At 45.6% G+C, this 17,206-nt stretch overlaps 1 protein-coding gene across 4 annotated transcripts in view; it reads left to right on the top strand.

Moving 5' to 3' along the window:
- The window catches only part of LOC110531661 (neuroligin-2), a 275,217-nt gene that overhangs the window by 242,417 nt on the left and 15,594 nt on the right, over positions 1-17,206 (top strand). For 2 of the 4 annotated variants that reach the window (XM_036987504.1, XM_036987502.1), the window contains one exon: positions 14,696-14,881. In XM_036987504.1, the coding sequence (XP_036843399.1) occupies positions 14,696-14,881 (186 nt within the window). Of the gene's footprint in view, positions 1-14,695; positions 14,897-17,206 lie in introns of all 4 variants that reach the window. The other 2 variants (XM_036987503.1, XM_036987501.1) reach the window with 1 other exon arrangement.

Genomic DNA, 17,206 nt, shown 5'->3' with positions numbered 1-17,206 from the left:
AGACAGACATCCTAACCTCATCATAAAGATAGTTTCATAACCAGAGAGAGAGCACAGCATGAGGAAAGTGCAACACAAGTGTAGATATGAGTCCAATAAAACGTAATAAAGCTGAATAGAATGAATCTGTGTAGTTCCTCTGTGATCAAGAGTTGGTGTTGCTCAGCATGTAGCATATTCTATGTTATCTAAGGGTTTGATGTGGGACAGTCACTAACACACGTGCACACACACACCATTTAGCCTTTCAATATGTACATTTCAGCTTTCTGTGGGACGATCGTCAGGAGAACACCATTCTCTGGCAGATGAACGCAGCGTATTTTTCTCTTTTTTTTAATTTGTCTATTTGTTTTTGTTTCGTTTTTTTAATTCCTAACTCGACCGGTGCACAGCTGTTCCTGTGGGATGGACGGCAGATTGCACTTAATTGGTCTCTCTTTTTATCTTTTACGCTCCTCTTCTCTTTTGTTCTTTCGTTTAATTTAATGATTTATTTTCCTCAATCATGTTTGTCTTTGATGCCAGCCGTTGGCCGTGATATCCTGCTGGGGCTAACATTGGCACCTCTGGGAAATCACATGTACAGTACAAGACACACCTACTCATTCAAGTGTTTTTCTTTATTTTGACTATTTTCTATATTGTAGAATAATAGTGAAGACATCAAACTATGAAATAACACATATATCATGTAGTACCCAAGAAAGTGTTGAACAAATCAAAATGTATTTTATATTTGAGATTCTTCAAAGTAGCCACCCTTTGCCTTGATGACAGCTTTGCACACTCTTGGCATTCTCTCAACCAGCTTCACCTGGAATGCTTTTCCAACAGTTCCCACAAATCAAATCAAATGTTATTTGTCACATACACATGGTTAGCAGATGTTAATGCGAGTGTAGTGAAATGCTTGTTCTTCTAGTTCCGACCATGCAGTAATATCTAACAAGTAATCTAACCTAACAATTTCACAACAACTACCTAATACACACAAGGGTAAAGGAATGAATAAGAATATGTACATAAAAATATATGAATGAGTGATGGCCGAACGGCATAGGCAAGATGCAGTAGATGGTATAGAGTACAGTATATACATATGAGATGAGTAATGTAGGGTATGTAAACATTATATAAAGTGGCATTGTTTAAAGTGACATTTACTACATACATTTTTTCATTATTAAAGTGGCTAGAGATGAGTCAGTATGTTGGCAGCAGCCACTCAATGTTAGTGGTGGCTGTTTAACAGTCTGATGGCCTTGAGATAGAAGCTGTTTTTCAGTCTCTCGGTCCCAGCATTGATGCACCTGTACTGACCTCGCCTTCTGGATGATAGTGGGGTGAACGGGCAGTGGCTCGGGTGGTTGTTGTCCTTGATGATCTTTATGGCCTTCCTGTGACATCGGGTGGTGTAGGTGTCCTGGAAGGCAGGTAGTTTGCCCCCGGTGATGCGTTGTGCAGACCTCACTATCCTCTGGAGAGCCTTACGGTTGTGGGGTGGAGCAGTTGCCGTACCAGGCGGTGATACAGCCCGCAGGATGCTCTCGATTGTGCATCTGTAAAAGTTTGTGAGTATTTTTGGTGACATGCCAAATTTCTTCAGCCTCCTGAGGTTGAAGAGGCGAAGCTGCGCCTTCTTCACCAAGCTGTCTGTGTGGGTGGACCATTTCAGTTTGTCCGTGATGTGTACGCCGAGGAACTTAAAACTTTCCACCTTCTCCACTACTGTCCCGTCGATGTGGATAGGGGGGTGCTCCCTCTGCTATTTCCTGAGGTCCACGATCATCTCTTTTGTTTAGTTGACATTGAGTGTGAGGTTATCTTCCTGACACCACACTCCGAGGGCCCTCACCTCCTCCCTGTAGGCCGTCTTGGATGTTGAGCACTTGTTGGCTGCTTTTCCTTCACTCTGTGGTACAACTCATGCCAAACCATCTCAATTAGGTTAAGGTCGGGGTATTGTGGAGGCCAGGTCATCTGATGCAGCATTCTCCTTCTTGGTCAAATAGCCCTTACACAGCCTGGAGGTGTGTTGGGTCATTGTCCTGTTGAAAAACAAATGATAGTCCCACTAAGCCTAAACCAGATGGGATGGCGTATTGCTGCAGAATGCTGTGGTAGCCATGCTGGTTAAGTATGCCTTTAATTCTGAATACATCACAGACAGTGTCACCAGCAAAGCACCCCCACATCATCACACCTCCTCCTCATGCTTCACGGTGGGAACCACACATGCAGAACTCACAAAGAACCAAAAATTGGAACCAGAATCTCAAATTTGGACTCATCAAAGCAAGGACAGATTTCCACCAGTCTAATGTTCATTGCTCGTGTTTCTTGGCCCAATCAAGTCTCGTCTTAATATTGGTGTCCTTTAGTAGTGGTTTCTTTGCAGCAATTCAACCATGAAGGCCTGATTCACACAGTCTCCTCTGAACAGTTAATGTTGAGATGTGTCTGTTACTTGAACTCTGTGAAGCATTTATTTGGGAGGGGATTTCTGAGGCTTGTAACTCTAATGAACTTATCCTCTGCAGAAGAGGTAACTCTGGGTCTTCCTTTCCTGTGGCGGTCCTCATGAGAGTCAGTTTCATCTTAGTGCTTGATGGTTTTTGTGACTGCACTTGAAGAAACTTTCAAAGTTCTGAAATTTTCCGGATAGACTGACCTTAATGTCTTAAAGTAATGGTGACTGTCGTTTCTCTTTGCTTATTTGAGCTGTTCCTGCCATAACATGGACTTGGTCTTTTACCAAATAGAGCTATCTTCTGAAAACCAACCTTACCTTGTCACAACACAATTGATTGGTTCAAAGCATTAAGAAGAAAATGAATTTCACAAATTAACTTTTAACAAGACACACCTGTTACTTAAAATGCATTCCAGGTGACAACCTCATGAAGTAGGTTGAGAGAATGCCAAGAGTATGCAAAGCTGTCATCAAAGGGTGGCTACTTTGAAGAATCTAAAATATATTTGGATTTGTTTCACACTTTTTGGTTACTACTTGATTCCATATGTGTTATTTCAGAGTTTTGATGTCTTCACTATTATTCTTCAATGTAGAAAATAGTAAAACATATAAAAAAGCCCTTGAATGAGGAGGTGTGTCCAAACTTTTGACTGGTACTGCATGTTCTCTGCCCAAACAGACCCTAGCACCCCTATTTCACCCCCCATTACCGATACACACACACACATGCAAGCATGAACACACACTCGCACACACTGGAACATGTTGGAGACCCCCAGGGAGTGGGAAAGAGAAGAGGTGGGGGAGTGGGGGGAACAAGAAGATCCATGGTGAGAAGAAAGAGGTAGAGGAGGAGGGAGAGTGACTGTGGAAGAGGACAGAGAGAGAAGGATGATGCTGAAGGAGAGAGAGGAGAAGGAAATGAGAGAGGAGCAGCCATTTTGGAAACCCCACCACACACACACACACACACACACACACACACACACACACAGGAAAGACAGCCACCGTTGAACTTCCAGAACTTCACAGGACAGCAGCAGTTCAAGACCAGCGCCTGTAGGGCCCCAAAGAGAGGAGAGAGGGGAGTGGTGAGATTAAAGGAAGAGGAAACTGATCAAGAAATTTGAACGGGAAAGAGAAGAGAGTGGGTTGAGTTAGTTGAAAGAAAGAGAAAGGGGAGGAAAATGGATTAGGGCTTTTAAGAGAGAGAGAGATCGAGAGAAACAGAGATTGAGAGAGATAGGGAGAGAAAGAGAGATATAGAGAGAGAGATTGAGAGGGAGAGGGAGAGAAAGAGAGACAGATATTGAGAGAGAGAGGGAGAGAGAGAGAGAACTGGAAATAGGGAAAGAAAAGAGAGGCGGGAGCCTGCCTTTGGCTTCCACTATTCCCCTCTGTTTGTCTGTTTGTTCAAATCTTAACTGTTTTTCAGGGGAGTAGACTGCTTCTATTTTGGGTAGAGAGGAGGGGGATCATCAACACACACACACACCGTACTGAGGGTCTCGCATGGCCACTGAAATACAAAATCTGAATAATTTAGAACCTCACACGGCGCCCCGGAATAATTACAATGAGACAGCCAAGAAAGACTAACAACAAATGTAACTTGTTGTCAAAGACCATTACGGTCTGGTGCTCTTACTGCAAGTGGTATTTAAAAAAAAAGATTGTGGTATGTCTTCTTCCCTCCTCCGCCTCCTCTTCTTCCTCCTCCTCCTCCTGCTTTGTCCTCCTCCCCCTCTTCCTTTGTCCCCCTCCTCCTTTTTCCTCCTCCCCCTCCTCCATTTTCCTCCTCTCCCTCCTCCTTTTCCCTCCTCTCCCTCGTCCATTTTCCTCCTCTCCCTCCTCCTTTTTCCTCCTCCCCCTCCTCCATTTTCCTCCTCTCCCTCCTCCTTTTTCCTCCCCCCCTCCTCCATTTTCCTCCTCCCTTTTCCTCCTCCCGCACCTCCTTTTTCCTCCTCCTACTCGTCATCCTCTTCCACCACCTCCATCTCTTTCCTGTGCTCTGTGTAGTTCACCCTGATAAATGCTTTGCCATTTACAGCTGCTGTAAGAAGAAGTGGCAGGAAAGACAGAATGAAGCAGAATGATAGGTTGGGTGTTAGTGTGACAGCGTTGTAAGCAGAAGAATATTGTATTGACATATTTAGGCTGTGGTGGGGTTGGTTGGGCTGGATGAGTAGCAGCCTGACAGTTGGGGATGCCTGCCTGCCTGCCTGCCTGCCGGCTTGCCTGCCTGCCTGCCTGCCTGCCTAGTAGGTGTCTGAATGAAAGGAGAGACAGCTGGCTTTGACACCTTACTGCAAATGTAAAAGCGAGGTCCGTGTAATGTGCTTGTATGTAGTTCAGAGAGAGAGTGAGAGTGTTAGGGTGACCACAGTTAAAATACCCACATGAGAGACAATGGGATGACACACAAAAATCCCCCTCCCGGTGCACTGAAGGACCTCAATGAGGTTAGTCTCAGGGAATGTAAGACACTTTTACAAGGGGATTGAGTGAAGTAGCAGAAAATATATTGAATGAGCAACTAATGAACATGGAGAGACTCACAAGTTTGACCAAATGACCTTATATATTTCAGTCTAATATGGCTATTTACTTACTTTTGTAGCTCTTCGTCAGAAGCACGCGTTTTGTAAGTAGTTAGTCCTAACTGTCCTCTCCAAGTTTAGCTGGAATTTACATATAGACCTCAATGATTTGACAAATGTGATTGGTTGATGATATGACATTGGCCTACGTCTCATCTTGCTCTGCGCAGAATATCTGATCTCAACAACGATTGGAGAAGTGTTTAACATCACCAATACGCCGGCCTCCCGAGTGGCACAGCGGTCTAAGGCACTGCATCACAATACTAGCTGCGTTACCACTAATCCTGGTTCGATACCGGGCTGTATCACAGCCGGTCGCAACCGGGAGACCCATGAGGCAACGCAAAATTAGCCCAGCGTCGTCCGGGTTAGGGGAGGGTTTGGCCGGCAGGGATGTCTTTGTCCCATCGTGCTCTAGCGACTCCTGTTGGCAGGGTGCAATGCACGCTGACACGGTCGGCAGGTGTACGGTGTTTCCTCTGACACATTGGTGCGGCTGGCTTCCGGGTTAATCGGGCATTGTCACATGCACAATTCAACGGGTGTAGACTTAACCGTAATGCTTGCTAACGAGCCATTCCCAACGATGCACAGTTCAAAAATAATAATACAAAAATATATAGTAACACGAGGAATTAAATACACAGGAATGGAGCTATATACAGGGAGTACCAGTACCAGATCAATGTGGAGCTATATACAGGGAGTACCAGTACCAGATCAATGTGAGGCTATATACAGGGAGTACCAGTACCAGATCAATGTGGAGCTATATACAGGGAGTACCAGTACCAGATCAGTGTGGAGGTATATACAGGGAGTACCAGTACCAGATCAATGGAGCTATATACAGGAAGTACCAGTACCAGGTCAATGTGGAGCTATATACAGGGAGTACCAGTACCAGATCAATGTGGAGCTACAGTGCCTTGCGAAAGTATTCGGCCCCCTTGAACTTTGCAACCTTTTGCCAGATTTCAGGCTTCAAACATAAAGATATAAAACTGTATTTTTTTGTGAAGAATCAACAACAAGTGGGACACAATCATGAAGTGGAACGACATTTATTGGATATTTCAAACTTTTTTAACAAATCAAAAACTGAAAAATTGGGCGTGCAAAATTATTCAGCCCCCTTAAGTTAATACTTTGTAGCGCCACCTTTTGCTGCGATTACAGCTGTAAGTCGCTTGGGGTATGTCTCTATCAGTTTTGCACATTGAGAGACTGACATTTTTTCCCATTCCTCCTTGCAAAACAGCTCGAGCCCAGTGAGGTTGGATGGAGAGCATTTGTGAACAGCAGTTTTCAGTTCTTTCCACAGATTCTCGATTGGATTCAGGTCTGGACTTTGACTTGGCCATTCTAACACCTGGATATGTTTATTTTTGAACCATTCCATTGTAGATTTTGCTTTATGTTTTGGATTATTGTCTTGTTGGAAGACAAATCTCCGTCCCAGTCTCAGGTCTTTTGCATACTCCATCAGGTTTTCTTCCAGAATGGTCCTGTATTTGGCTCCATCCATCTTCCCATCAATTTTAACCATCTTCCCTGTCCCTGCTGAAGAAAATCAGGCCCAAACCATGATGCTGCCACCACCATGTTTGACAGTGGGGATGGTGTGTTCAGCTGTGTTGCTTTTACGCCAAACATAACATTTTGCATTGTTGCCAAAAAGTTCAATTTTGGTTTCATCTGACCAGAGCACCTTCTTCCACATGTTTGGTGTGTCTCCCAGGTGGCTTGTGGCAAACTTTAAACAACACTTTTTATGGATATCTTTAAGAAATGGCTTTCTTCTTGCCACTCTTCCATAAAGGCCAGATTTGTGCAATATACAACTGATTGTTGTCCAATGGACAGAGTCTCCCACCTCAGCTGTAGATCTCTGCAGTTCATCCAGAGTGATTATGGGCCTCTTGGCTGCATCTCTGATCAGTCTTCTCCTTGTATGAGCTGAAAGTTTAGAGGGACGGCCAGGTCTTGGTGGATTTGCAGTGGTCTGATACTCCTTCCATTTCAATATTATCGCTTGCACAGTGCTCCTTGGGATGTTTAAAGCTTGGGAAATCTTTTTGTATCCAAATCCGGCTTTAAACTTCTTCACAACAGTATCTCGGACCTGCCTGGTGTGTTCCTTGTTCTTCATGATGCTCTCTGCGTTTTTAACGGACCTCTGAGACTATCACAGTGCAGGTGCATTTATACGGAGACTTGATTACACACAGGTGGATTGTATTTATCATCATTAGTCATTTAGGTCAACATTGGATCATTCAGAGATCCTCACTGAACTTCTTGAGAGAGTTTGCTGCACTGAAAGTAAAGGGGCTGAATAATTTTGCACGCCCAATTTTTCAGTTTTTGATTTGTTAAAAAAGTTTGAAATATCCAATAAATGTCGTTCCACTTCATGATTGTGTCCCACTTGTTGTTGATTCTTCACAAAAAAATACAGTTTTATATCTTTATGTTTAAAGTCTGAAATGTGGCAAAAGGTCTCAAAGTTCAAGGCGGCCAAATACTTTCGCAAGGCACTGTATATACAGGGAGTACCAGTACCAGATCAATGTGGAGCTATATACAGGGATTACCAGTACCAGATCAATGTGGAGCTATATACAGGTTATACCAGTACCAGATCAATGTGGAGCTATATACAGGTAGTACCAGTACCAGATCAGTGTGGAGCTATATACAGGGAGTACCAGTACCAGGTCAATGTGGAGCTATATACAGGGAGTACCAGTACCAGGTCAATGTGGAGCTATATACAGGGAGTACCAGTACCAGATCAGTGTGGAGCTATATACAGGGAGTACCAATACCAGATCAATGTGGAGCTATATACAGGGAGTACCAGTACCAGATCAGTGTGGAGCTATATACAGGGAGTACCAGTACCAGATCAGTGTGGAGCTATATACAGGGAGTACCAGTACCAGATCAATGTGGAGCTATATACAGGGAGTACCAGTACCAGATCAATGTGGAGCTATATACAGGGAGTACCAGTACCAGATCAATGTGGAGCTATATACAGGGAGTACCAGTACCAGATCAGTGTGGAGCTATATACAGGGAGTACCAGTACCAGATCAATGTGGAGCTATATACAGGGAGTACCAGTACCAGATCAGTGTGGAGCTATATACAGGGAGTACCAGTACCAGATCAATGTGGAGCTATATACAGGGAGTACCAGTACCAGATCAATGTGGAGCTATATACAGGGAGTACCAGTACCAGATCAATGTGGAGCTATATACAGGGAGAACCAGTACCAGATCAATGTGGAGCTATATACAGGGAGAACCAGTACCAGATCAATGTGCAGAGGTATTTGAGGTAGATATGTACATTAATGCAGGCTAAAGTGACTATGTCAAATAAAGAATAGAGTAGCAGGAGGCAGCATAGGATGAGTGTAAAACTATGTGTGTGTGTTTGTGTGTGTGTGTTTGTGTTGTATCAGTGTTTGTGTGTGTATTTGTGTTGTATCGGTATACGTGTGTGTGTTTGTGTTCTTTCGGTATACATGTGTTTGTGTATGTGTGTTTGTGTGCATATGCATATGCATATGACAGTGGAGGTTCCTCAGAGGAGGAAGGGGAGGACCATCCTCCTCAGCGAATTTCAGACAAATTTAAATAGTGAAACATTCAAAAGGTTATCCAATACTAAATAGAATTCACGTCACCAAATAATTGTTTAAAACACACTGTTTTGCAATTAAGGTCTACAGTAGCCTCAGCAGCACTCTGTAGGGTAGCAACATGGTGTAGCCAGAGGACAGCTAGCTTCTGTCCTCCTCTGGATACATTGACTTCAATACAAAACCTAGGAGGCTCATGGTTCTCACCTTCCATAGACTTACACAGTAGTTATGATGACTTCTGGAGAACGTCCTCCAGCCTATCAGGGATATCCAACACGTGCACTCTTCCATGTCATGGTAAGCTTTTGGTTTAATTAATTTACTGCCACCTGGCCTGCTGTTATAACTGCTAAACTGCTTGCCTTACACTGTACAGCATGATTGTAGCAGGTTTACTAACACCTTAGTTCTAGTAGCTATGTTGACTATGACGTTAGCTAATATGGTAATAATGATGTAGGCGGTGTGTAGCGGTTAGCAGTTATGGTATGAAGGTTTGGCTTGGAAAGTTTTTTTTTGCCTGGTCACAGACAGCTGTTGTGTTGTGCACTGAAGTCCACAAGTGCTGGGGAAAGGTGATGACCTTTTTACAATGAGCAAAATGTTCATGATGTTTGTATGTGGCTGCTATGAAAGTGAACAATGTGTGCGGGTGATCGGGGGTGTATTCATTCCACCGATTCTGTTTAAAAGGGTTTCTTAAACGGAAGCAAATTGAACGGAACGTAGATAAACATACCTGAATTTGTCCAACAGAAAATCTCCTTTGCAACTGTTGGACTAATAATTACACCCTAGATCAGCTAGATGCAGGCAAGAGTGCAAGGCGGTATTAAATGTGTCACTGTCTGTCAACTTGATTACACACATTTTCTCTCGACCTGTATGCACCTATGTTGTAAACTTGAAATCGTCGGCTAGGTCGTAGCAACCTCATGATGGGTATAGGGAATATTCAAGTATCATGTAGTAGCCTAAACCTATCGCTGTTACATTGAACTGGGTGAATGGAATTTGAATGACAGTCATCCAATATGCTGTTATAGAAATAACGCCATGCTCATAAACAGAATGCGTCCTCCCTAATCTTAAACGGCACCGACCGCCACTGGCGTATGTAGTGAATGTGAATGTGTGGGTTTTGTGTGAAAGTGTCAGTGTAGTAGTACGTGTGAGTGTGTATACACACTGAGTGTAAAATACATTAGGGACACATGCTCTTTCCATGACATAGACTGACCAGGTGAATCCAGGTGAACGCTATGGTCTCTTATTGATGTCACTTGTTAAATCCACTTCAATCAGTGTAGAGGAAGAGGGGAGGGGACAGGCTAGGGTTCTTTTTTTTCCATTTCCGCCTGACTGACGTGCCCAAAGTAAATTGCCTGTTCCTCAGGCACTGAAGCCAGGATATGCATATTATTGGTACCATTGGAAAGAAAACACTCTGAAGTTTGTAGAAATGTTAAATAATGTAAGAGACTATAACACAGTAGATATGGTAGGAGAGAATCCAAAGAAAAACCAACCAGATTTCTTCTTTTGAGAGAGTCCATGCTTTTCCAATGGAAAGTACATGGAAATAATGAAATCTAGCTCCCAGTATGCAATTCATATGGCTTCCACTGGGTGTCATATCTTCCGATACTAGTAAGAATAATGAGTTTTAGTACAAGGACATCTGCTTGGAAATTTGCGTGTGCGCACACCATGAAGACAGGAAGCACCTGCTAATATCGCTTTCCTATTGAACATACTTCTTTCCGTATGAAATATTATAGTTTGATTGCATTTTAAGGTATCTGAGGGTTGGATAGAAACGTATTTTGACTCGTTGAAACAAAGTTTAGGGGTAGGTTTTCGGATTCCTATCTTGGCATGTTGAACGATTGGATTATTCAAATCGATGGCGCCAACTAAACTGACTTTTTGGGATGCAAAGAAGGATTTTATCTAACAAAACAACACTACATGTTATAGCTGGGACCCTTTGAATGACAAATCAGAGGAAGATTTTCAAAAAGTAAGTGAATATTTAATCGCTATTTGTGAATTTATGAAACCTGTGCCGGTGGAAAAAATATTTTGATGTGGGGCGCCGTCCTCAAACAATCACATGGCATGCTTTTGCTGTAAAGCCTGCTGTAAATCAGACAGTGTAGTTAGATTAACAAGAATTTAAGCTTTCAACCGATATAAGACACTTGTATGTACCTAAATGTTTAATATCCATAATTCTTCAGATTTATTTATTTGAATTGCGCGCCCTCCAATTTCACCGGAAGTTGTCCCTCTAGCGGGACGCCTAGCCTTAAGAAGTTTTAAAGAAGGATTATTAAGCCTTGAGACAATTGAGATGAGGATTGTGTGATTCAGAGGGTGAATGGGAAAAACAAAAGATTTAAGTGCTTTTGAAGGAGGTATTGTGGTAGGTGCCAGGTGCACCTGCTACCATACTGCAACGCTACTGGGTTTTTCACGCTCAACAGTTTCCCCTGTGTATCAGGAATTGTTCACCACCCAAAGGACACCCAGTTAACCTAACACAACTGTGGGAAGCATTGGAGTCAACATGAGCCAGCATCCCGGTGTCCTGACGAATTTAGGCTGTTCTGAGGGCAAAAAGGGTGCGCAACTTAATACTAGGACGGTGTTCTTAATATTTTGCTTACTCAGTGTATAGTCTTGTGAGTGTGCATCGAGACAGTACCGATAGTCCAGATATATAGGCGTATCTTGTCATAAGCTCAACGTGACCGCAAAAGAGAGAGCTTGGAATGTCTGACTGAAATACGGGACAAGTCAACTTTGTTTTATAAATTAGTGGTGTTTAAATTTGTTGATAAAATGCAGGATGTGCTTGTTTAGTTGCGGGACAAAGGGCCAAAATGCGGGACTGTCCCGCACAATCCGGGACATGTGGTCACCCTAGTGTGTGTGTGTGTGTGTGTGTGTGTGTGTGTACACATTTGTGTGTGCGTGTGTGTGTACTGTAGGTGTGTGTTCAAATATTGTAAGCAGTATCCAGTTTGATTATTCAGGGCCAGACAAACACAGCTGTTCCTTTCACACACTCGGATACTACAGAGCTGGAAACACACACACACACACACACACTCAATCTACCCTATCCCAAACCTTAACCCATAACTTAAATAACTTAGGATTTTGGCAATGACGCTCTTTATCTACTTCCCTAGAGTCAGATGAACTCGTGCAGTCTAAGTAACTTGACGGTATAGCCCGATTGAAATTCAATGTCCCCGCGTTTGCTGAGACTGCATTCACGGTAAACGCTCCATATGTTGGCTCAATCGGAAATGACCTTTACAATTCAATATCTCTATACTGCTGATCTTCCGCGATACAGAGTCAATGGAGCCGTAAGGAGGCGAGCGATGCATACCAGCATGTGAGCACACGCCGGCACGCACCCATCACGCTCACACACACAGTACATACACAAACACGTAGCAAATGTGTGCATATGTTTTATCCTTGGAGTATGGGTACTAAGACAAGTGGCAGTGTGTGTCGGCACACAGAGGAGTGTATAGTTCTGTCTTCTGTCTTATTGTGTGTGTTAGAGAGAGGGCGACAACCTCAGCGTATGTGTCTTTGTATGTGTGTGCTTGTGTATGTGTGTGCGCATGCGAGCATAGTGTGAGTGTGTGTGTGTGTGTGTGCGTGTGCGTGTGTGTATGTGCGTGTCTGTGTGTGTGTGTGCGAGAGAGAGAGAGTCTTCTCTGTAGTGTCAGTTCTTTGATCAGCCTCCCCCTGCTCGGGAGCCAACCCCTGGTGTCTTGGAGGCAGATGAAACACACACACATCCATAGATGAAACACTGTGCTTCTATCCTCCCTCCCTTCCTCCCTCTCTCTCTCTCTATCCGGGGCCACCTCACAGTCATAGAACACCTACTATCTATCTATCTTCTCTTCTCCCCTTCCCTCTCTCCTCTCTTCTCCCTTAACAAGTGATGCTTACCCAGCCTTTCATCTCTTGTTGAACCAGTTTATTTATTAACAGGCCTTGATGTTTTATTCTATATCGCCTTTATCAACGTATGTGAGAGGACAGGCGACTGTAGAATATGGGAGAGGACAGACGACTGTAGAACATGGGAGAGGACAGGCGACTGTAGAACATGGGAGAGGACAGGCGACTGTAGAACATGGGAGAGGACAGGCGACTTTAGAATGTGGGAGAGGACGGGCGACTGTAGAATGTGGGAGAGGACGGGCGACTTTAGAATGTGGGAGAGGACGGGCAACTTTAGAATGTGGGAGAGGACGGGCGACTTTAGAATGTGGGAGAGGACGGGCGACTGTAGAACGTGGGAGAGGACGGGCGACTGTAGAATGTGGGAGAGGACGGGCAACTGTAGAATATGGGAGAGGACGGGCGACTGTGGAATATGGGAGAGGACAGGCGACTGTAGAACATGGGAGAGGACAGGCGACTGTAGAACATGGGAGAGGACAGGCGACTGTAGAACATGGGAGAGGACAGGCGACTGTAGAATATGTGAGAGGACAGACGACTGTAGAATATGGGAGAGGACAGGCGACTGTAGAACATGGGAGAGGACAGGCGACTGTAGAACATGGGAGAGGACAGGCGACTGTAGAACATGTGAGAGGACAGGCGACTGTAGAACATGGGAGAGGACAGGCGACTGTAGAACATGGGAGAGGACAGGCGACTGTAGAATATGGGAGAGGACAGGCGACTGTAGAACATGGGAGAGGACAGGCGACTGTAGAACATGGGAGAGGACAGGCGACTGTAGAACATGGGAGAGGACAGGCGACTGTAGAATATGTGAGAGGACAGGCGACTGTAGAATGTGGGAGAGGACGGGCGACTGTAGAATGTGGGAGAGGACGGGCGACTTTAGAATGTGGGAGAGGACGGGCGACTTTAGAATGTGGGAGAGGACGGGCGACTGTAGAATGTGGGAGAGGACGGGCGACTGTAGAATGTGGGAGAGGACGGGCGACTGTAGAATGTGGGAGAGGACGGGCGACTGTAGAATGTGGGAGAGGACGGGCGACTGTAGAATATTGGAGAGGACGGGCGACTGTAGAATGTGGGAGAGGACGGGCGACTGTAGAATATTGGAGAGGACGGGCGACTGTAGAATGTGGGAGAGGACGGGCGACTGTAGAATATGGGAGAGGACGGGCGACTGTGGAATATGGGAGAGGACGGGTGACTATAGAATATGTGAGAGGACAGGCGACTGTAGAATGTGGGAGAGGACGGGCGACTGTAGAATGTGGGAGAGGACGGGCGACTTTAGAATGTGTGAGAAGACAGGCGACTGTAGAATGTGGGAGAGGACGGGCGACTGTAGAATGTGGGAGAGGACGGGCGACTTTAGAATGTGGGAGAGGACGGGCGACTTTAGAATGTGGGAGAGGACGGGCGACTTTAGAATGTGGGAGAGGACGGGCGACTGTAGAATGTGGGAGAGGACGGGCGACTGTAGAATGTGGGAGAGGACGGGCGACTGTAGAATGTGGGAGAGGACGGGCGACTGTAGAATGTGGGAGAGGACGGGCGACTGTAGAATGTGGGAGAGGACGGGCGACTGTAGAATATTGGAGAGGACGGGCGACTGTAGAATGTGGGAGAGGACGGGCGACTGTAGAATATTGGAGAGGACGGGCGACTGTAGAATGTGGGAGAGGACGTGCGACTGTAGAATATGGGAGAGGACGGGCGACTGTGGAATATGGGAGAGGACGGGTGACTATAGAATGTGGGAGAGGACGGGCGACTATAGAATGTGGGAGAGGACGTGCGACTGTAGAATGTGGAGAACATTATTGTCAAAATAAACTCTATTAACGATGCATCTCTTTCACTCTCTCTCTCTCTCCCTCTTCCTCCCCCCTCTCTCCCAATTCCTCTCTCCTCTGTCCCGCTCTCCTCACCTTTGTAAAGGTTTCCTGAGTACAGGGGACCAGTCAGCCAAGGGGAACTACGGTCTGTTGGACCAGATCCAGGCTCTGCGTTGGCTCAATGAGAACATCGGCCATTTTGGGGGCGACCCCGAGCGCATCACCATCTTCGGCTCCGGCGCTGGGGCATCCTGCGTCAACCTCCTCATCCTCTCGCACCACTCCGAGGGTAAGGGGCACACTGGTGGGTTACATTCATATTTTATTTGATTTACTTCTCAGTTCTTAGATTACTTACTCTTACCCGGTAGAACAAGGGTACATGGATATACTATCTGGTTACTCCCAAGGATGGATTGGTTCAAAGTGAGTTTGGAGTGACATCATCTTATACCCCATAGAATACCAGAGCCAAAAGTAGTGCACTACGTAGGGATTAGAGTGTCATTTGAGACAGAGGATCAACATCTATATTGAGAGCAATGTGGTCCAATGACCTGCAGGGAAACCTTGACAACCGCACTCCTCTGCGTTGAGCATATTATACTGACAGGTATACTCTGACCCCTCTGAGAGAGAGAGAGAGAGAGAGAGAGAGAGTGAGAGAGAGAGAGAACGCGAGTGAGACTGTGTAGAGTGAGAGAGAGACTGTAGAGAGAAAGAGAGAGACTGTGTAGAGAGAGACTGCAGCGAGCGAGAGAGAGAGAGCGAGAGACTGTAGAGAGGGAGAGAGAGAGAGACTGTAGAGAGAGAGAGAGACTGTGTAGAGAGAGAGAGAGACTGCAGAGAGCGAGAGAGAGAGAGAGACTGTAGAGAGAGAGAGAGAGACTGTAGAGAGAGAGAGCGAGAGACTGTAGAGAGATTGTAGAGAGAGCGAGAGAGAGATTGTAGAGCGAGAGAGAGACTGTAAAGAGAGAGACTGTAGAGAGAGAGAGAGACAGAGAGAACGAGAGTGAGACTGTGTAGAGCGAGAGAGAGAGACTAGAGACAGAGACTGTGTAGAGAGAGAGAGACTGCAGAGAGCGAGAGAGAGAATGAGAGACTGTAGAGAGATAGAGCGAGAGACTGTAGAGAGACTGTAGAGAGAGAGAGAGACTGTAGAGAGAGAGACTGTAGAGAGAGAGAGACAGTAGAGAGAGAGATAGACTGTAGAGAGAGAGAGAGAGAGACTGTAGAGAGAGAGACAGAGAAAACCGTAGAGAGAGATAGAACCGTGGAGAGAGAGAGAGAAAGACTGTGGGGAGAGAGATAGGCTGTAGAGAGGGAGAGAAAGAGAGAGAGACTGTAGAGAGAGAAGGAGAGAGAGAATGTAGAGAAAGTAAGAGATGTATTTTTCTGTGTTTGTGTGTGTGTGTGTGTATGTGTGTGTGTGTGTGTGTGTGTGTGTGTGTGTGTGTGTGTGTGTGTGTGTGTGTGTGTGTGTGTGTGTGTGTGTGTGTGTGTGTATGTGTGTGTGTGTGTGTGTGTCTATACATGAGACTGTGAGTAAACAACCAATATAGTATGTGCATGTCCTCCTTTCCTACCCTAACATACATGTCCTCTCCTCCTCTCCTACCCTAACCTACATGTCCTCTCCTCCTCTCCTTCCCTAACCTACATGTCCTCTCCTCCCCTAACCTACATGTCCTTCCTACCCTAACCTACATGTCCTCTCCTCCTCTCCTACCCTAACCTACATGTCCTCTTCTCCTCTCCTACCCTAACCTACATGTCCTCTCCTCCACTCCTACCCTAACCTACATGTCCTCTCCTACCCTAACCTACATGTCCTCTCCAGTCCTACCCTAACCTACATGTCCTCTCCACTCCTACCCTAACCTACATGTCCTCTGCTCTCCTACCCTAACCTACATGTCCTCTCCTCCTCTACTACCCTAACCTACATGTCCTCACCTCCTCTCCTCCCCTAACCAACATGTCCTCTCCTACCCTAACCTACATGTCCTCTCCTCCTCTCCTACCCTAACCTACATGTCCTCTATTCCTCTCCTACCCTAACCTACATGTCCTCTCCTACCCGAACCTACATGTCCTCTCCTACCCTAACCTACATGTCCTCTCCAGTCCTACCCTAACCTACATGTCCTCTCCACTCCTACCCTAACCTACATGTCCTCTGCTCTCCTACCCTAACCTACATGTCCTCTCCTCCTCTACTACTCTAACCTACATGTCCTCACCTCCTCTCCTCCCCTAACCTACATGTCCTCTCCTACCCTAACCTACATGTCCTCTCCTCCCCTAACCTAAATGTCCTCTCCTACCCTAACCTACATGTCCTCTCCTCCTCTCCTACCCTAACCTACATGTCCTCTCCACTCCTACCCTAGCCTACATGTCCTCTCCTCCTCTCCTCCCCTAACCTAAATGTCCTCTCCTCCTTTCCTACCCTAACCTACATGTCCTCTTGTCCTACCCTAACCTACATGTCCTCTCCTCCCCTAACCTACATGTCCTCTCCTCCTCTCCTACCCTAACCTACATATCCTCTCCAGTCCTACCCTAACCTACATGTCCTCTCCAGTCCTACCCTAACCTACATGTCCTCTCC

The sequence above is a fragment of the Oncorhynchus mykiss genome, chromosome 9 (assembly GCF_013265735.2).
Source record: "Oncorhynchus mykiss isolate Arlee chromosome 9, USDA_OmykA_1.1, whole genome shotgun sequence".
In the NCBI taxonomy this organism is placed as follows: Eukaryota; Metazoa; Chordata; class Actinopteri; order Salmoniformes; family Salmonidae; genus Oncorhynchus; species Oncorhynchus mykiss.
Note: the sequence above shows the minus strand (reverse complement) of the source record. Positions and strands in the feature narration are given on the sequence as shown.